At 43.4% G+C, this 18,914-nt stretch overlaps 1 protein-coding gene across 2 annotated transcripts in view; it reads left to right on the top strand.

The window, feature by feature from the left end:
• Window positions 1-18,914, top strand: part of NR2C1 (nuclear receptor subfamily 2 group C member 1) — a 75,159-nt gene that overhangs the window by 40,686 nt on the left and 15,559 nt on the right. The window contains exons 8-12 of one of the 2 annotated variants that reach the window (XM_077265143.1): window positions 3,976-4,063; window positions 8,957-9,144; window positions 9,870-10,017; window positions 12,031-12,152; window positions 18,198-18,334. In XM_077265143.1, the coding sequence (XP_077121258.1) occupies window positions 3,976-4,063; window positions 8,957-9,144; window positions 9,870-10,017; window positions 12,031-12,152; window positions 18,198-18,334 (683 nt within the window). The remainder of the gene's footprint in view (window positions 1-3,975; window positions 4,064-8,956; window positions 9,145-9,869; window positions 10,018-12,030; window positions 12,153-18,197; window positions 18,335-18,914) is intronic. The other variant, XM_077265144.1, reaches the window with a different exon arrangement.

Raw genomic sequence — 18,914 nt, 5'->3', positions numbered from 1 at the left:
TTACGCTGCCCTCAACAGGGCAGATAAAGTACGCCTGCGCAGGAGCTGTGACAGAAGCAAGGAAGAGGACGTCATCGCATGAAGATGGGAGGACTGGGACCTGCGATGCCCATCGGACTGGACTGCTGCCCCTTGTGAGAATAATCTAACTTGTTTTTCTTGTCTTTCAGGTTACATCAGGGGCTTATCTACAGCATTTCAGAATGCTGTAGCTAAAAGCCCTAATGGCGGTGGCCGCAGTTTATAGCGGCAGAATGAGGTGACAGATTCCCTTTAAGTGCTGGTCGGGGGACCTACAGTCAAAGTCAAAATTGTGCTCTATTCCCTGCGAGGGTGAGTTCCTGTATGGACCCACACCAGACGATATCCTAGATAAAGCAAGGGATAAAAAGAAATCTTTCCCTAACCTCTCCGGTCATTCCTATAAACGGCCCTTTCGGAGTAGGAGATTTATCCAGAGGAAGCCCCCCTAAAACCCCCTAGGATAGGTGGGAGGGTAAAAGGAGTAGAGGCAAGGGGTTCATTTTCAACAAGCCCATCGTCAACAAAAAGCAATCCCAATAAGGGTGTTTCCCGGGGGGGGGGGTTATATTTTTTTTCTCCCGGCTTGGGAAAAAATATCCAGCAGTGTGTGGATTCTGAATATAATAAAATCAGGACTAAAACTAAATTTCCATTCCCCACCCCCCATCCTTCGTGACCCGCAGAGACCCTCAAAAGAGGAACAGCTGGCCTTACAACAGGAGATTCTGGGCCTAGTGGAGAAGTCCGTTCTTCAGGAGGTTCCTTGCCAAGAAAGAAGCAAAGGTTTTTACTCCCCTCTTAAGGAGAAATCCAGATGGGACATTCAGGACAATTGTAAACTTAAGAAAACTAAACAAATGTTTGGAAGTGCCGCCCTTCAAGATGGAAACAATAAACTCATCAGTGAAAATGCTATTTTCTTCCTGTTTCATGACTGTGTTAGACTTAAAGAAGGTGTACTATCACGTCCCCATTCACGAGGACTATCGCAGATTCCTCAGGGTGGCAGTCACAATGCAGGGGGAGATAAAACATTATCAGTTCAGAGCCCTTCCATTTGGGTTTGGCTATTGCCCCAAGTGTATTCACCAAAATAGTGGCAGAGGTAATGGCACACTTAAGGGAGCAAAATATCTTGATAGTCCCGTATCTAGACGACTTTTTAGTAATAGGCAATTCCCCTCGTCACTGCAGAGATCAGTTAGAGTTAAGCGATCTTTAACCAAGCTAGGTTGGCTTCTAAATTTGCCGAAATCCAGGATCATGCCGAGTCAAGTACAAGAGTTCCTAGGCATCATACTAGACTCGAACAAACAGGAATGTCGTTTCCCAGATCGAAAGGTTCAAAACATGGTAGAGCTGGTGTCACGAGTAAAGGACATCCCCTCCACTACCCTGCGGAAGGCAGTGTCACTCCTAGGGACGATGACTTTGTGTATCCCGGCTGTCCGGTGGGTCCAGGCCCATACCAGAGAACTACAGTGGGAAATATTAACAGCAGAAATTTCTCTAAAAGGAAATTTAGAGGGGCGGTTAACCATCTCATCAGAAACCGTTATTTTGCTGCAATGGTGGACGAACGCAGACAGTTTAGTTTGGGGGGTTCCCTGGGTTTTACCAATCTCCCGGTTCTTGACTACAGACGCAAGCCCCAGGGGGTGGGGGGCTCACCTGAACGATTAGTTAACCCAGGGAGTTTGGACTTGGGAGTTAAGACCGTTTTCCTCGAACATGAAAGAACTATTTAGCTGTGAAGTTCTCCCTTTTACATTTTCTGAACACCCTGGTCCCACCACTTAAGAGTATTCTCTGACAACCGATTAGTGGTAGCGTATCTAAATCATCAGGGGGCACCAGATCCCGCCTTCTAATGGACGTGACAGGGTCAATTTTTCAGCTAGCCGAGGACAACTTAAGCTCTTTGTCAGCGCTCCACATAAAGGGGGCAGATAATCAGACAGCAGATTTTCTAAGCCGAACTCAGCTGAGACAGGGCGCGTGGGAGTTGAAGCAGACTGAATTCGATCAAATTGCAAAAAAATGGGGATGTCCAGCCATAGACCTGTACGCAAACATTCAGAACCGGAAAGTAGATACCTTCTGCTCAATAGATCCCCTGGGAAACCCAGTTGCTCTAGACGCACTCATGATCCCTTGGAATTACCATATAGCATACGCCTTCCCGCCAATTTCCCTGATTCCAGCAGTTCTGAGGAAAATTCAGGAGGGCACAGAAAGGGTAATTTTGATAACCCCCTTCTGGCCAAGGAGAACTTGGTTTTCTTGGCTGAGGATGTTGTCCATCTCCAACTCTTGGGTTCTTCTGGATATCCCGGACCTTCTTTCCCAAGGGCTGGTGGTGTATCCGCAGGTAAAAAAAGCTTACACTTGACAGCATGGAACTTAAAGGTCACTTTTGAGCAAATGGGGTTATCAAAAAATTATTCGCCACTCTTTGCAGAGTAGAAAACCTGTAACTACCAGATCATACGGGAGAATCTGGAAAAAAAATTGTCAGTTTAAGGCGTCAGTTTGGACAGGGAGGTTTCACTCACGGCCATATTAGAGTTTCTACAGAAAGGTCTGGAACAAGGGCTGGCCACAAGCACTTTGAAAGTTCAGGTTGTGGCGCTAGGGGCCCTGTACAATTTTGACCAGGCGGGGTATCGCTGGATAGCCAGATTTATCAAGGCTGCAAGTAGATCTAGGCCCATCCTCTCTCGTGGTACCCCCGGGACCTGAATTGGGGCCTCTCAGTTCCAACTAAGGCCCCCTTTGAACCTCTATCAGAAGCCTCGCTGAACGTTCTATCACTTAAGACTTCTCGTAGCTCTAATGTCAGCTCGTAGAGTCAGCGATATCCAGGCACTATCGGCATACCTGCCTTTCACACAGATTTTAGAGGATAGAATTGTTCTTAAAACTGACCCGGCCTACCTTCCAAAAGTGGCGTCACGGTTTCACAGGTCTCAGGAGATCTCCCTCCCTTCCTTCTGTCCCATTCCCAAAAATAGGCGTGAGGAAGCATTACATACACTAGATGTCAGGAGATGCATAATCCAATATCTAACGGCCACACAGGAGTGTAGGAAGGATAGGTCTCTTTGTGTGCTTCCAGGGTCAACGGAGGGGGCAGAAAGCATCCAAGGACACGCTTGCAAGGTGGAAAAGAGATGCTATCGCCCTGTCATACTCCTCACATGGGGCAGCAAAAATAGGTCCACTCAGCAAGAGCAGTGGCAACTTCCTGGGCAGAAAGAGCCGGCGTCTCGATAGAACAGATATGTAGAGCCGCTACTTGGTATTCCCCCTCTACTTTCTTTAACCACTATCGGCTGGACCTAGCCTCCTCTTCAGACCTTGCCTTCGGGAAAAGGGTTCTGGAAGCAGTCTTCCAATCCCCCCTACCTAATCTGCATATGTCTGCAATTCTCTCTGTGGTGCCGTCATGGGGGAAAGAGAAAAATGTAGTTACCTACCGATATTTCTCTGAGCACATGACTGCACCCGTACGTTCCCTCCTTTCACGTGTGGGTGTGCATGCTTAGTTTACTTAACGTTATGTTTAAAAAACAAATTATATATATATATTTTTTTTGACACACGGTGGCTCCATTAAGTTTCATAAGTAATGATAAATATTTTTTCATTATTCATGTTGTTGATCTGAAGTTTCTTTAGTTCTCTCTAAAACAACTGATGGAGGAGAGAGGTACCACCTTTTTAATCTGTAGGTTCCTGTCCCTGGGGTCTGATCCCCTCTCTCCATGGTGTCGTCGTGGGCTCAGAGAAAAAACTTTATCGGTAAGTAACTATATTTCTCTTGTATATTGCACTTGCTGATTTTATACGCACATGTGAGCTAATCCTTATAATGTTTTGCAGATTCCAAAGCCCATGTTCCTTCATCTCTACTACCCTTTTTTTCTTTTTTTTTTTCTTTAATTCCAGATCAAGCAATTTGTTGGATTCTGGAATGTTAGTGAACATACAGTCTTCTGGGATTAAAACCGAGCCCATGCTAATAACACATGAAAAGGTAAAAGGTTAAGGAATAAACGATAAATGGATCCCAATGAATTCTACAAACAGTAGAACTGTGTGAGAAATTAAGTGGACCTTAAAGTGAAGCTGCCATGCAAAAATTATTTATTTAAGTCATCTTTTTGTGGGTTAAATTTTTATTAAATATCACGATCTATATTCAAAATAAAAAAAAATATAAAACTTGCAATTTTTGCACTGGCCACTGGGACTTTTTTTTTTAGACTCTAATTGTCTGTTGTTTCAAGAAACAACACATGTACCTAGCCACAATGCTTAGGCCCTGACCCTATCTTTTGTATTGAAGTGTCTAATGAGCCTGGTCAAAGGTCATTATGAAGGAAGGGAGTGCAGAGGAAACTGTCACATCACCTATTGTAATTGGTGGATCCTGTGTTTTAAGCTGTGTAGAGATTTTGCCTGTCACCATAATCCTGCTTCTACTGCTATGGATACTGTGAACTCTTCCTGAGTGGACAGTAAGTATGAGTCTAAAAAAGACCGAGTGGCCAGTGGGAAAAAAGCAGGGTGGATTGATTTAAATCACGCCGATTTAAATCATGATTTAAATCACGATTTAAATCAAAAGATTTTTTTCTATTTAAATCGGATCGATTTAAATCATGATTTTAATCATGATTTAAATCACTGATTTAAATCAAAAGGTTTTTTTTAATATAAATCACGATTAAAATGAGAAGTGAGAGCAGTGCGCATGTGCGCCCATAGTTACACGGACGAAACTAGGGGCAACGATCTAACCCCAAAGTAAGTAAAAATCTTTTTTGTTTTACTATATGGCAATAGGTAGGTGTTTAAAAGCAGCATGTCTTAATTGTATAAACTATTAATAGCCTCCACATTTTGCTCATACTGCCCCTTTAATTCCACACTTCTAGCTTGGTTTCACTTTTGGTTTAGTTTCTTTTTCCATTCAGTTGACATGCCCAAACTTGTTGGATAGTCAGCATCCTACAGAAACCTCTGGAAGAGCATGGCATTGTGAATGTTACACATATACAGCCTTTATTCTACTGAGTTAAACAACTCAGCTTTATCTCATGATGGAAGAACCTTTGGATGGTAAAATATTTTCCTCAAAAAGCAGTTTATTGAAAAAAATCCGATTTAAATCAAAAAAATCCGATTTAAATCAAAAAAATCCGATTTTTTTGATTTTTTTAAAAAAACATTGATTTTTATCCACCCTGGAAAAAAGCAAGATTATTATTTATTTTTTTTTAAAGTAAATATCGTGATATAAAAAATGAAACCAATATTTCCATTTTTGTTGTTGTTTTTTTTTTTATTTAAATACATGTACACCAAAAACTTGACTTAACGGAGTTGTTCATTATTTAGACAACCCTTTTTCAATTTGTATGTTTCGCCCAGTAAGATAACACTCCTTCTCACCTCAGATAGCGGCCCCATTCCAGTGGTGTTGGTGCCCGTTTTCTCAGGATTTGCCTGACATACTGTCACATGATACATGCAGCCAGTCAGCGCTGTCTTCTCTCTTCCCTCATTTGGACAAATCAGACATCCGGAGGAATGGAGAGCAGCAGTTGCTCTTTCACTTCCTTCAGATGTCAGTTACATCCATAGTAGAGAAGTGTGAAGTGAGTGGCATCAGGGATTGTGTAACATACCAATGTGATGGGAACCCCAGGAAATCTGCCGCCAACAATACTCTGATGGCACGGGAGGTGAGTATAGGTATTAATATTTTACTGGGGGTAAATAAGGGGATTGAAAATGGGTTGTCTTAAGTAGTGGATAACCTCTTCAATCCCTTCCCGACATGCACTGAACATATACTGCTCTGTGGGAGCTGTGTTACTGCAAACAGCAGTATATGTACGGCGGCACAATCATGCAGCATCACGCTGAGTGCCGCGGCGATCATAAGCGGGTGTCAGTTCTGGGTGACAGCTGACACCCTGCAATAACACCCATGATTGGTGCTAGCACCGATCGCTTGCATTTAACCCCTTTGATGCCACAGTCCGTAGAGACAGCGGCATGGAGGAGCATCGCGCAGAGAAAAAGTTCCCTTCCATGGAGACCCCCGGCCACAAGATGGTCCTTCGGGGTCCTGCAGGGAAGGTGGCTTGTGAGCGCCTGCTGAGAGACGGAGCTGACATGCCTACTTTCCTGCCTGTCAGATGCTGATGTGATACTCTGCAGTGCAGAGTATCAGATCAGCGATCTGTGACCCAGGATGTGACAATGTAAAAAAGTTTTGAAAAAATAAATAAATAAATCCCCAAATAAAGAAACAAAAATGTTTCCAATAAATACGTCTCGCTCTATAAAACTGTCCCACTAGTTAACCCCTTCAGTGAACACCGTAAAAAAAGAAGCAGAAAACAATGCTTTATCATCATCCCGCCAAACAAAAAGTGCAATAAAACGCGATCAAAAAGACGATTGGAAATAAAAATGGTACCACTGAAAATGTCATCTTGTCCCACAAAAAAACAAGCCGTCATACAGCTTAATCAGCAGGAAAATAAAAAAGTTATAGCTCTCAGAATAAAGCATTGCAAAAATGGCTTTTGTGTAAAAGCGGCAAAACATTAAAAAATCTAAATAAATTGGGTATCACTGTAATCGTACTGACTTACCAATTTTACCACACACGAAACGGTATTTAAAAAAAAAAAAAAAGCAATTCCTGAATTGCTGTTTTTTGTTCTTTCTGTCTCCCAAAAACCGTAATAGAAAGCCCTAAAATGGTACCAATAAAAACATCAGCTTGTCCCGCAAAAAACAGTCATGTTATGGCTTATCGGTCGAAATATGGAAAAATAATAGCTCTCAAAATATAGTGATGCACACACTAGTTTTTGCAATAAAAAACGTCTTTTAGTGTGACAGCAGCCAAACATAAAACCCGATATAAATCTGGTATCACTGTAATCGCACCGAAGAATAAAGTTGCCTAATCACTTATATTGCATGAGGAACGGAGTAAAAAAAATAAATAAAACCAATTCTTCACATAATGTTGATTTTTTTTATTTTTATTTTTTCATTCTGCATGGCAAAGATCGCAGTAAGGCTCGGCGCACATTTATCCTGCGCTCTACGCTGAGCGCTTACACCAGGGTTTCTGTGTAAATCTCTGACATACATGATTCAGATGGACCCTCTGGCATAAGATTCCTTATAATGAGGTAGATGGAGACACTCTGAATGGCATAGGACCTGTGAACCTGCGATGTCCATCTTATTAGGATTGCATTAAAGTGCTATCGGCCACAGTTTTGTGCTCTTCTGAAAAGGACACCCCTGAAAAGAGGCCAAATGTAGTCCAGAGTAACTCTGCTGCCTCATTATAGTGAATGGATCCATCGGGGGTTTCATCTGTCACATCACTCGGAGATTTAGATGGAAACCCCAATGTAAGTGCTCAGCATAGAGCGCTGGATAAATGTCATCATAAATGTCATGCAAAATGTTCCCAATAAAAGTTTCAACCCAATCCACAAAAAAAGCTAGCCTTCACTCATGTCCATCATCTGTTAACGGAAATGTAGGGGACTTCCACATTACTGGTAGCACAGAGACTCTGGAAAAGCTAAATGGCTCATAGCCCCTCAAAAGAAATTCAGCAAATTGTCTGCTCCCAAATCCAAATGCCCTCTCCCTTCTGAGCCCCAGTGTGCCTAAGGCTATGTGCACACGTTGCAGAATTGCGGCGGAAATTTCCGCAGCAATTCCGCAACTCCTGCCGCGGGTATATCGCATGCGGAATTGGCATGCGTATTCCCACTAAACACTAGCGTTTTGCAAGCGTATTTACCTTGCAGAATGCTATCGTTTTCCAAGCGATCTGTAGCATCGCTTGGAAAACTGATTGACGGGTTGGTCACACTTGTCAAACATAGTGTTTAACAAGTGTGACCAACTTTTACTATTGATGCTGCCTATTCAGCATCAATAGTAAAAAGATCTAATGTTAGAAATAATTAAAAAAATGGTTATTCTCACCTTCTGACGCCCCCCCCGATCCCCTCAGCGGTGCATGCGGCGGCTTCCGTTCCCAGGGATGCTGTGTGTGAAGGACCTGGGATGACGTCATGGTCACTTGATTACATGTGGGGGTTGCCTGGTTGCTAGGAAATCCCCACATGTAATCAAGCTGGCTAAGAGATGTAAATCATTCAGCTGCGGTGAGGAAAACTAAATCTCCGAGCACTAAAAAATACTCGGAGGACACCCGAGCGTGCTCGGAAATCTCGAGTAACGAGTACATTCGCTCATCACTAGTTATAATTTCCAAAATGTGATCACTTGAAGGGGGATTCTGCTTTTCTATCACTTAGGGGCTCTTTATAAGGAATCCGCAAACTATTCTAGGAAAATCTGCACTCCAGGAGGCAAATATCATTCCATCCCTCCCAAGTCTCTCTGTATGGCTAAGTAGTACTGTACAACCACATATGGGGTATTTCCAGTAGAAAGTGGACACATTTGGTGCCATTTTTACCCATTTCCCAGCATGAAAATGTAAACTTGAGGCTAACACACATCTTGGTGATTAAAATGTAATTATTTTTTTCTTCACTGCCCAATGGTATAAAAGCCTGTGACACACCTGTGGTGTCAATATGATCACTGCACCCCTAGATGAACTCATTGAGAGGTTTAGTTTATAAAATGGGGTCACTTATGGAGGGTTCTGCTGTTCTGGCACCTCAGGGGCTCTGCCAATGTAACATGGCACCCTCAAACAAGTGCAGCAAAATCTGCTCTGTAATATGAACTTTTGTTTGTGCGAAAACCCATTTAAGAATTCATGGTGTACATTCTTGTAAAGTCAACTTATACAGGACTCATTATATGTTTCTGCCTGACAACCCCATTCTTTGTTTTATAGCAGGTTGAAGCCTGTCAGGGAGATTTAAGCACTTTGGCCAATGTTGTCACGTCACTTGCAAATTTTAGCAAATCAAATGAATTATCTCAATCCAGCACAGAATTATCTATTGTTGAAGGTTTAAGTAATGGTGATACGTCGCTCTCGGAAATTCCACAAGATAATCAATCCAATAATGAAGTCACAAGGTACAAACTATTTTGATTTATACCTTTTTGTAAATGTATATGAAAACTGTCTATGGCTGAATGGGCATACAATTTGGGACAGGAGATAGGGGGTTACCAGACATACTTACTTGATGGCTCATTGGTTAGCACTGTTGTTTTGCAGCTCTGGGGTCCTGGGTTCAAATCCCACCAAGGAAAACATGTTTGCGTGGGTTTCCTCCGGGTACTCTGGTTTCCTTTAACACGCCAAGGACATACTGATAGGGAATTTAGATTGTGAGCCCCAGTGGGAACAGCGATCATAATGTCTGTAAAGCACTGTGAAAATTAATTGTGTTATATAAGCAAGTAAAAAAAAAAATGCCTGGTACCTTTCTTGTCTGTGAGGGAAAAAAAGTTCAGGCAAAAAGGCCAACCTATCCAATCCTGTCGAAATGCATGGATCATCTGACACAAAAAATAGACCAAAGCAAAAAAAAAAAAAAAAAAGCACTTAGATCTGCTGATCTACTTCGAGTTTAAAGTGAATCTCCAATCTGATATAATGTTGAATGCGCTGGGCGCCTTTATGGGGCAGGGGTTGATATTCATGTTATTTGGTTCCCTTGGCAGCTTCCCGCTCCGTGTGTCGATGTCTCCATATCCGATGGGATTATGCCTGGGGGGGGACAGGTTGTGTCATTGCAGAGTACAGAGATCTAGATAAACCAAGGTTTTCTTAGTGTCATTATTTTTTATTTCAGAGCATTTGACACACTGGCTAAAGCGCTTAACCCATCTGAAAGCTCTTCCCAGGACTCCACAGAAAACATTGACTCTAGCCTATTTCAAGAAATTGGAGTTGTTGAAATGGAAGGACCACTCCTCAGTGATTCCCACATAACCTTCAAGGTAGTTCTCTGCTCTTCTTTTTCTGGAAAATCTCTCCCACCATGTTAGACACTTGTCATTCTTTTTTTTACCTAAAGAGAATGTTAACAGTTTATACTGTATTTTTTTGGTCGGTTAGTCTATAGTATTTTTAACATGTAGATGAATTGAACACTCAGTTTTCACAACAAATACACCTCATCTTGCTCCTTTTTTATGTCATATGTCCGTTCTTCAGTTTGAAACTTGCATCTGTCAGCCACTTCTATGATTCTTACTTTAAAGTGCCAGTGCTGCTTGAGGCGCAGTAATAATGTCTTATTTAATGTGTCCTCCCACTCCTTCAGGACAAAGTTAGGAAAAGATCAATGATAGAGAATTAATTTCACAATTCTATTTTCTCGTTACCCCTGTGAGCTGGGGTCCACAAGTGTGGAAGAAGCTCAGGAACTGCACTCCCTCCTCACGCTACAGAACCTAGTCGACATGTGGTGCTAAGATCAGCAGTTGGATCGGAGTTCTGATCTCTGCTGTTTTGATGTCAGCATCACTCTGACAGCGGTGTTTAAATGACATTGTCAGTACATGTGCACACTGGCTCCCATCGGCATTCGGTGCGACTGATGGGTTAACACCAGCCGGTGGCGTGCTGAAGACTCACTGCCAACTCTTCCTGAGATGTTTGGTTGAGCTTCATAGAGAACTGTGATTTTCTCTATATACTGCTTGTACTGTGGTGTTAACAGTATACTGTATAGCATGTGATCAAATGACTGCAGGTTGAAGTCCATTTAGTGGACATAAAAAAAAAAATTCTTAAAAAATATAAAAGGAATTTAAAATCAACACCTTTCTCCCTATTTAAAAAAAAACATGTTTGGTAAAATTCCAGTCTATCAAAATATAGAACTAACCCTTGCAGTAAATGGGGTGAAGGAAACAAACATAATTGTATTTTTTTTCAGTGAGCATATCTCCCTAAAAAAAAAAAAAAAAAAAAAGTACAATAAGAAGGGATCGTAACATCCTATGGATCCCGAAATGGTGTAGGTATAAAACGTCAGCTCGCCATGCCAAAACCGAGGCCCTCACTCCGCTCCATTGCTGGAAAAGTACAAACTTTACAGGTCTAAAAAAAAAATGGCGAACAGATCAATCATTTTTTTGTTTCTGAATTTTTCTAAGTTTGGTATTGCTGTAATTGTAGTGATCTGGAGAGTCATATTTTCATATTATTTTTACACTATTTAAACAAAAGCCAATAATACAATGGCACCATTGAATTTGTTTTACAATTTCACAAAAACCTGGAAATTGTTCCCACTTTTCAGTATGATGGTAAAGTGAATGATATCATTCACAACTACAATTTGTCCTACAAAAAATAAGTCTATGTATGGCTGTGTTTATGCACAAATAAAAAACAGAGTAAAGGAACAAAGTCCAGCTCACCATACCGACATTCCCCAGGTCTCGGAGCACGGAACCGCTGTGTCAGGGCGTGAACAAACAGGAAAAAGGAAGGAGATCCAGCTCAACGATATAGTGAAAAGTCCATAGTTTTATTTCACCTCGAAAATAGCATCATGTAAGGACAAAACATCAGCATACAAAAAAGTTAAAAACCAAGATCAACGCGTTTCCGGTGACTAAGCACCCTTAATCATGATTAAGGGTGCTTAGTCACCGGAAACGCGTTGATCTTGGTTTTTAACTTTTTTGTATGCTGATGTTTTGTCCTTACATGATGCTATTTTCGAGGTGAAATAAAACTATGGACTTTTCACTATCTCGTTGAGCTACAAATAAAAAACAAATGGCTCATGGAAAAAAATACAAAAGCGCAAAAATAAGAAAATGCCATCCCCTGAAGAGGTAAAATATAGAACTTTATGGAAGATGGCTCAAAAATGATAGGGATCTTTTACCTTACATATCCTACATTTCTTCATGTTTTCCATTCATTTTCCTTGTCCTTCATCTATAGAAATGTATTGCTTCCTAATGCCTAGAACCTCTTTCCATTCTTCCCAGCTCACAATGCCTTCCCCAATGCCTGAATACTTGAACGTGCACTATATTTGTGAATCGGCATCGCGACTCTTATTTCTGTCCATACACTGGGCCCGCTCCATTCCCTCCTTTCATGCACTTGGGTAAGTAGGACATTTCAGTGAAAGCATAATAAATAGATTTGATTACTGTTTTTTTCATTCCACAAAGATGAAGTTCTCTATAATGAGAATTCTTTATAAAGGCATTCTTTACAAAAGGTCGCACAGCAATTCAATCCATAACATTTTTAACTCCTTCCTTTTTTACCCTTCCCAACTCCACATCCTCCCCACAATCATCAGATATTAATGAGTTATCATGGCAGCCTTCTGAGGATCCTCATGTCTACATATTTGTACTTTTACAATGCCTATCCATAGGCAGGACTTCATAAGAGAGTACTACATTTACAGCGAACTGCAATAGAGAAGTATTGCCGTTCACTTGTGACCAAAGGACTAAGAATAAACAATAAAAATCAAAAGTTTAAAGGGTTTAAAGATAAAGTTAATTTTTAAAGTTATTTTTTATCAATAGATTATTTATTATTATTTATTATTATTTATATAGCACCATTGATTCCATGGTGCTGTACATGAGAAGGGGTTACATACAGGTTACAGATATCACTTACAGTAGACAAACTTACAATGACAGACTGATACAGAGGGACGAGGACCCTGCCCTTGCGGGCTTACATTCTACAGGATTATGGGGAAGGAGACAGTAGGTTGAGGGTTGCGGGAGCTCCGGTGTTGGTGAGGCGGTAGCTTCGGTAGTGATGAAGAGGCAGCGAGGTCAGTGCAGGCTGTAGGCTTTCCTGAAGAGATGAGTTTTCAGGTTCCGTCTGAAGGATCCGACTGTGGTTGGTAGTCGGACGTGTTGGGGCAGAGAGTTCCAGAGGATGGGGGATATTCTTGGAGGCGATTGGATGAGGAGCGAATAAGTGTGGAGGAGAGAAGGAGGTCTTGGGAGGACCGGAGATTACGTGAGGGAAGATTTCGGGAGATTAGTTCAGAGATATATGGAGGAGACAGGTTATGGGTGGCTTTGTAGGTCAGTATTAGTAATTTGAACTGGATACGCTGAGGGAATGGGAGCCAGTGAAGAGATTTGCAGAGGGGGGAAGCGGAGGAGTAGCGAGGAGAGAGATGGATTAGTCGGGCAGCAGAGTGAAGGATGGACTGGAGAGGTGCAAGGGTGTTAGCAGGGAGGCCGCAGAAAAGGATGTTGCAGTAGTCAAGGCGAGAGATGATGAGGGCATGCACAAGCATTTTAGTAGATTGAGGGTTGAGGAAAGGACGGATTCTGGAGATATTTTTGAGCTGGAGGCGACAGGAGGTGGAAAGAGCTTGGATGTGCGGTTTGAAGGACAGGGCAGAGTCGAAGGTTACTCCGAGGCAGCGGACTTCGGGTACGGGGGAAAGCATGATGTCGTTGATTGCGATAGATAGGTCAGGTAAGGAAGATTTGTGGGATGGAGGAAAGATGATGAGTTCAGATTTGTCCACATTGAGTTTGAGGAAGCGAGAGGAGAAGAAGGAGGATATGGCTGATAGGCACTCTGGGATTCTGGACAGCAGAGCGGTGACGTCTGGGCCAGAGAAGTAGATTTGAGTGTCATCAGCATAGAGGTGGTACTGAAATCCATGGGACTTTATGAGTTGTCCCAAGCCAAGTGTATAGATTGAGAAGAGTAGGGGTCCTAGAACAGAGCCTTGGGGGACTCCAACAGAGAGAGGGTAGGATGAGGAGGTAGTGTGGGAGAGTGGGAGACGCTGAATGTGCGGTTGGAAAGGTACGAGGCGATCCAGGATAGGGCGAGGTCTTTGATGCCAAAGGAGGAGAGGATCTGTAGTAGGAGGCAGTGGTCAACTGTGTCAAAAGCAGAGGACAGGTCTAGAAGGAGGAGCACAGAGTATTGTCCAGTAGCTTTGGCAGTAAGTAGGTCGTTAGTGATTTTGGTCAGGGCAGTCTCAGTTGAGTGATCGGGGCGGAAACCAGATTGTAGATTGTCGAACAACAAGTTAGATGAGAAGTGGGAAGCGAGTTCAGCATGGACGTGCTGCTCCAGGAGTTTGGAAGCGAATGGGAGCAGCGATATTGGGCGATAGCTGGACATAGCAGTTGGATCGAGGGTTGGCTTTTTAAGGATAGGCGTGATTGTGGCATGTTTGAAAGCAGAGGGGAAGGTGCCAGAAGTTAGTGATAGGTTGAAGAGATGGGTTAGGGATGGGATAAGTGTGGTGGTGAGGTTGGGGAGGAGGTGGGATGGGATGGGGTCGAGCGCACAGGTGGTGAGGTGTGATTTGGAGAGGAGACAATTGAGCCCCCCTTCAGTGATGTTGGATAGGGAGGTTATGGGGTTTAGGCATTGGTCTGGTATACAAAGGGGTTGTGGTGGTTGAACAATAAAGACTTGCCTTGTCTGGTCGATCTTATTTTTAAAGTGTGGCAAAGTCCTCAGCAGAGATGAGGGAGGTTGGAGGGGGCAGTGGGGGGCGGAGGAGGGAGTTAAAGGTTTTGAATAACTGTTTGGGGTTGTAGGATAGGGAAGATACGAGGGTTGTGAAGTAGGCCTGTTTAGCAGAGGTGAGTGCAGATTTAAAAACGAGCGTTGCTTGTTTGAATACAGTGAAGTCATCTTGCGAGTGTGTTTTCTTCCAATGCCGCTCCGCAACCCTGGACACTTGCCGGAGCTTTTTGGTGGTGTTATTGTGCCAAGGTTGTCTATTGATACGTCGCACTCTGCCATGGACGAGAGGGGCAACCGTGTCAATAGCTGATGCGAGAGTGGCATTGTAGAAAGCAGTGGCAGTGTCTGTGTCGTGGAGTGAGGATATGGATGCTAGTGGTAGGATGGAGTCAGAGAGTGTGTGGGTGTCTAGGTGTGCAAGGTTTCTGCATGGGTGCGCATGTTGCTGGACATGGATGACCGGTGAGGAGTACAGGGATGAGAAGGTGAGCAGATGGTGGTCAGATAGAGGGAGGGGGGAGGTGGTGAAGTTAGATAGAGAGCAGAGACGGGTGAATACCAGGTCTAGTGTATGCCCGTCTGTGTGGGTGGCTGCGGAGGACCATTGAGTAAGTCCAAAGGATGAGGTAAGGGACAGAAGTTTGGAGGCTGTTGACTGAAGGATATCAATGGGGATGTTGAAGTCACCCATGATGATGGTGGGAATGTCAGCAGAGAAAAAGTGAAGAAGCCAGGTGGAGAATTGGTCAATAAAGGCAGTGGCCGGGCCTGGAGGTCGGTATATGACGGCCACTTGGAGGTTGGAGGGAGAGTAGATGCGGACAGAATGGACTTCAAAAGAGGGGAGGATAAGGGAGGGAAGAGGCGGGATTGGGTTAAAGGTGCAGTTAGGAGAAAGGAGAAGACCCACTCCTCCACCATGTTTGTTGCCGGGTCGAGGAGTGTGGGTGAAGTGGAGGCCTCCGTAACACAACGCAGCAGGGGAGGCGGTGTCAGAGGGTGTTAGCCATGTTTCTGTGAGGCCAAGGAAGGCAAGATTGCGGGAGAGAAAAAGGTCGTGAATCACATGAAGCTTATTGCAGATTGAGCGGGCATTCCAGAGTGCTCCAGAGAGAGGGAGCAGGGGGGTGGGCGTCAGGGGCACGGGTTTTATGTTGGAAAGATTGCGGTAGTTTATGTTGGATAGGGAGCGACAGGAGGGAGTAGTAATGGGAGGTATGAGATGTGGTGGTCCAGGGATGGGAAATATGTCTTCAGCAGTGAGGAGAAGCAGATAGAGAGTGAGAGAGAGCAGGTGGGAGAAAGAGTGGCCCACTTGTTTTATGTGTTCTTAGGACAGATTTGAGGTTGAGGAGCAGGTTGGCAGAGGAGAACAGGTGGGGAGGTAAGAGGGAAGGAGAGATGATTACTAGGTTAGAGAGTGCTGGGATTTGTGATAGCGAAGGAAAGAGAGGACTAGTGGAGCACACATTGTAGGGGCGTATGTAAACATGGTGAAAGAGTAGGATGGGTTACCAGAAAAGCTCGATCCAAGTAATAAGAAGTGCTTACTCAGCAGACATACCCAGAAGAAACAGAACATAGAGTGGAGTCCTGACTCCTGCCATGACTAACGGCCGTTGAAATAACTGCGGCGTCTGTATGCTTAGCTGCCGTGATCTTGGAATAATAATAATTTCCACAATTGGATGTGTGCAATAAAATGTCCCTGTGCTGAGATAATCTTATAAATGTGCCCCTGCTGTGTACTGTGTAATGGCCGTGTGTAACCGTACAGGAACATGGTCTGATCATACCACATCTACTGGGCAGGAGAGGAAGCAAAATAGTATACAGACAGAACAGCAGGGGATCACAGCTGATTCTTTTATAGGCTATGTACACACATCAGGATTTCTTGCAGAAATTTCCTGAACAAAACCGGACATTTTCTGCAAGAAATCCGCATGCTTTTTTGCGCGTTTTTGTGTGTTTTTTTCCGGAGCTTCCCAATGCATTAAATAGCGGCAAAAACAAGAAAAATCCTCAAAATTAATGAACATGCTGCGTTTTTTACCGTGATGCGTTTTTTTTCGCGGAAAAAAAAAGGCATCATGTGCACAAAAAATGCAGAATGCTTTAAAAATGATGGGATGCATATGTATGCGTTTTTAAGCGTTTTTTTCTGCTGAAAACGTCCGGAAAAAAACTTGAAAAATCCTGAACGTGTGCACATAGCCTTAGATAAAATATTTCCATGCCTGTTTTTAAGAAATGTTCCTGCACGGCCACACACAGCCATTACACAGTACGCAGCAGGCACATTTATAAGATTATCTCAGCACAGGAACAATTTATTTAAACATCCAATTGTGGAACAACTTATTATTATTCCAAGATCCATTGATTAAAATGAACTTTGTTAGTGGAAACCCCTTTGTCACCTCTTAAATCACCGAATACGGTTAAAGGTACCTTTATACTAAACGACTTACCAACGATCACGACCAGCGATACGACCTGGCCGTGATCGTTGGTAAGTCGTTGTGTGGTCGCTGGGGAGCTGTCACACAGACAGCTCTCTCCAGCGACCAACGATCAGGGGAACGACTTCGGCATTGTTGAAACTGTCTTCAACGATGCCGAAGTCCCCCTGCAGCACCCGGGTAACCAGGGTAAACATCGGGTTACTAAGTGCAGGGCCACGCTTAGTAACCCGATATTTACCCTGGTTACCATTGTAAAAGTAAAAAAAAAAAACACTACATACTCACATTCTGATGTCTGTCACGTCCCCCGCCGGCGTCCACAGGGTTAAAACTGCTTTCGGCAAGAGCGCTGCTAATATGCACGCGCTGCTGCCGATAGCTTCCCTGCACTGAATGTGTCAGCGCCGGCAGTAACAGCGGTGACGTCACCGCTGTGCTCTGCTTTACGGCCGGCGCTGACACAGTCAGTGCAGTGAAGCTCTCGGCAGCAGCGCGTGCATTACCAGCGCTCCTGCCAAAAGCCGTTTTAACCCTGTGGACACAGGGGGACGTGACAGACATCAGAATGTATGTACTGTTTTTTTTTGTTTTTTTTTTACTTTTACAATGGTAACCAGGGTAAATATCGGGTTACTAAGCGCGGCCCTGCGCCTAGTAAACCGATATTTACCCTGGTTACAAGTGAACACATCGCTGGATCGGCGTCACACACGCCGATCCAGCGATGACAGCGGGTGATCAGCGACCAAAAAAAGGTCCTGATCATTCCCATCGACCAACGATCTCCCAGCAAGGGCCTGATCGTTGGTCGCTGTCACACATAACGAGATCGTTAGCGGGATCGTTGCTACGTCACCAAAAGCGTGACGTTGCAACGATATCGTTATTGATATCGTTATGTGTGACTCAGCCTTAACGTGTGTTCTTTTTTGTCACATTGTAAATGCCTTAAAAATGAAACCCAGACAACATAAGCGGAAAACCATTTTGTTTTTTTTCAATAAATTTATATGGAAAATTATAGTGGCAGTGAAATACAAAGATGATGGCTCTTGAAGTTGTGGACAAAAGAAATGAAAGCAAAAACGTTCCATGGTGGGAAAGGGATTAAAGAAGTGTTATTTATGTAGTGAAGTATTTCACAGTGTACATGAAGAGAGCATTGTGTACAGCCGACTCACTAATCCTGTTTTTCTTATTAGGCAAGAGGTCAGCATCTCCCTAGTGAAAGCGTGCTGGAATGAATTGTTTTCGCTTGGTCTTGCTCAGTGCTCACAGGTGATGAATGTGTCGACCATACTAACAGCGTTTGTTAATCACCTGCACGGCTTGCAGCATGGTAAGAGCTTCTGCCTACATCTCCACAATATTAAGAGCCCTGTTATAATGAAACACTTTAAAAAAAAAAAAAAAATAGAATAGCAATATTTCGTACTTTGAGGTTGTCTGCTTTTAGAAAAAAAAATTCCGCTAATTTCCCTTAGTAGTAAAAAAGCAAATTCAGCTTTGCTTACTCTGAGTTCATCGCTGAGCCCCAGTTTTCTGCAGCACCGATGTCACGTTGACTGTTCTGTAACTAATACGTGAGCTTGGCGGCTCTGCCCGTGTAGACAGCACAAGTCACTGAGCTCACTGACTGGCTGCCTTGATGGAGGGGCAGCCAATCAGTGAGCTCAGCAGCTCGAGTTAAGCCGCTAAGCTCAGTGTTGTGTGCAGCATGGTCCATTTGACGTCAGTGCTGCAGACACCCGGAGCAGCCATTGAGCAGTAGAACTGGACTTAGCCTGTTAAAGTACAATTATTATTAGTTAACACTATTCGGAAAGGGGACAACACCTGTAATTGGTGAGTGCTAGGCCTCATTCAGACATCGGTGATTTTTCTCATATTAAAAAAAAAACAACAAAACAACAATTTCA

This window comes from Ranitomeya variabilis, chromosome 5 (genome assembly GCF_051348905.1).
Source record: "Ranitomeya variabilis isolate aRanVar5 chromosome 5, aRanVar5.hap1, whole genome shotgun sequence".
NCBI lineage: Eukaryota > Metazoa > Chordata > Amphibia > Anura > Dendrobatidae > Ranitomeya > Ranitomeya variabilis.
Note: the sequence above shows the minus strand (reverse complement) of the source record. Positions and strands in the feature narration are given on the sequence as shown.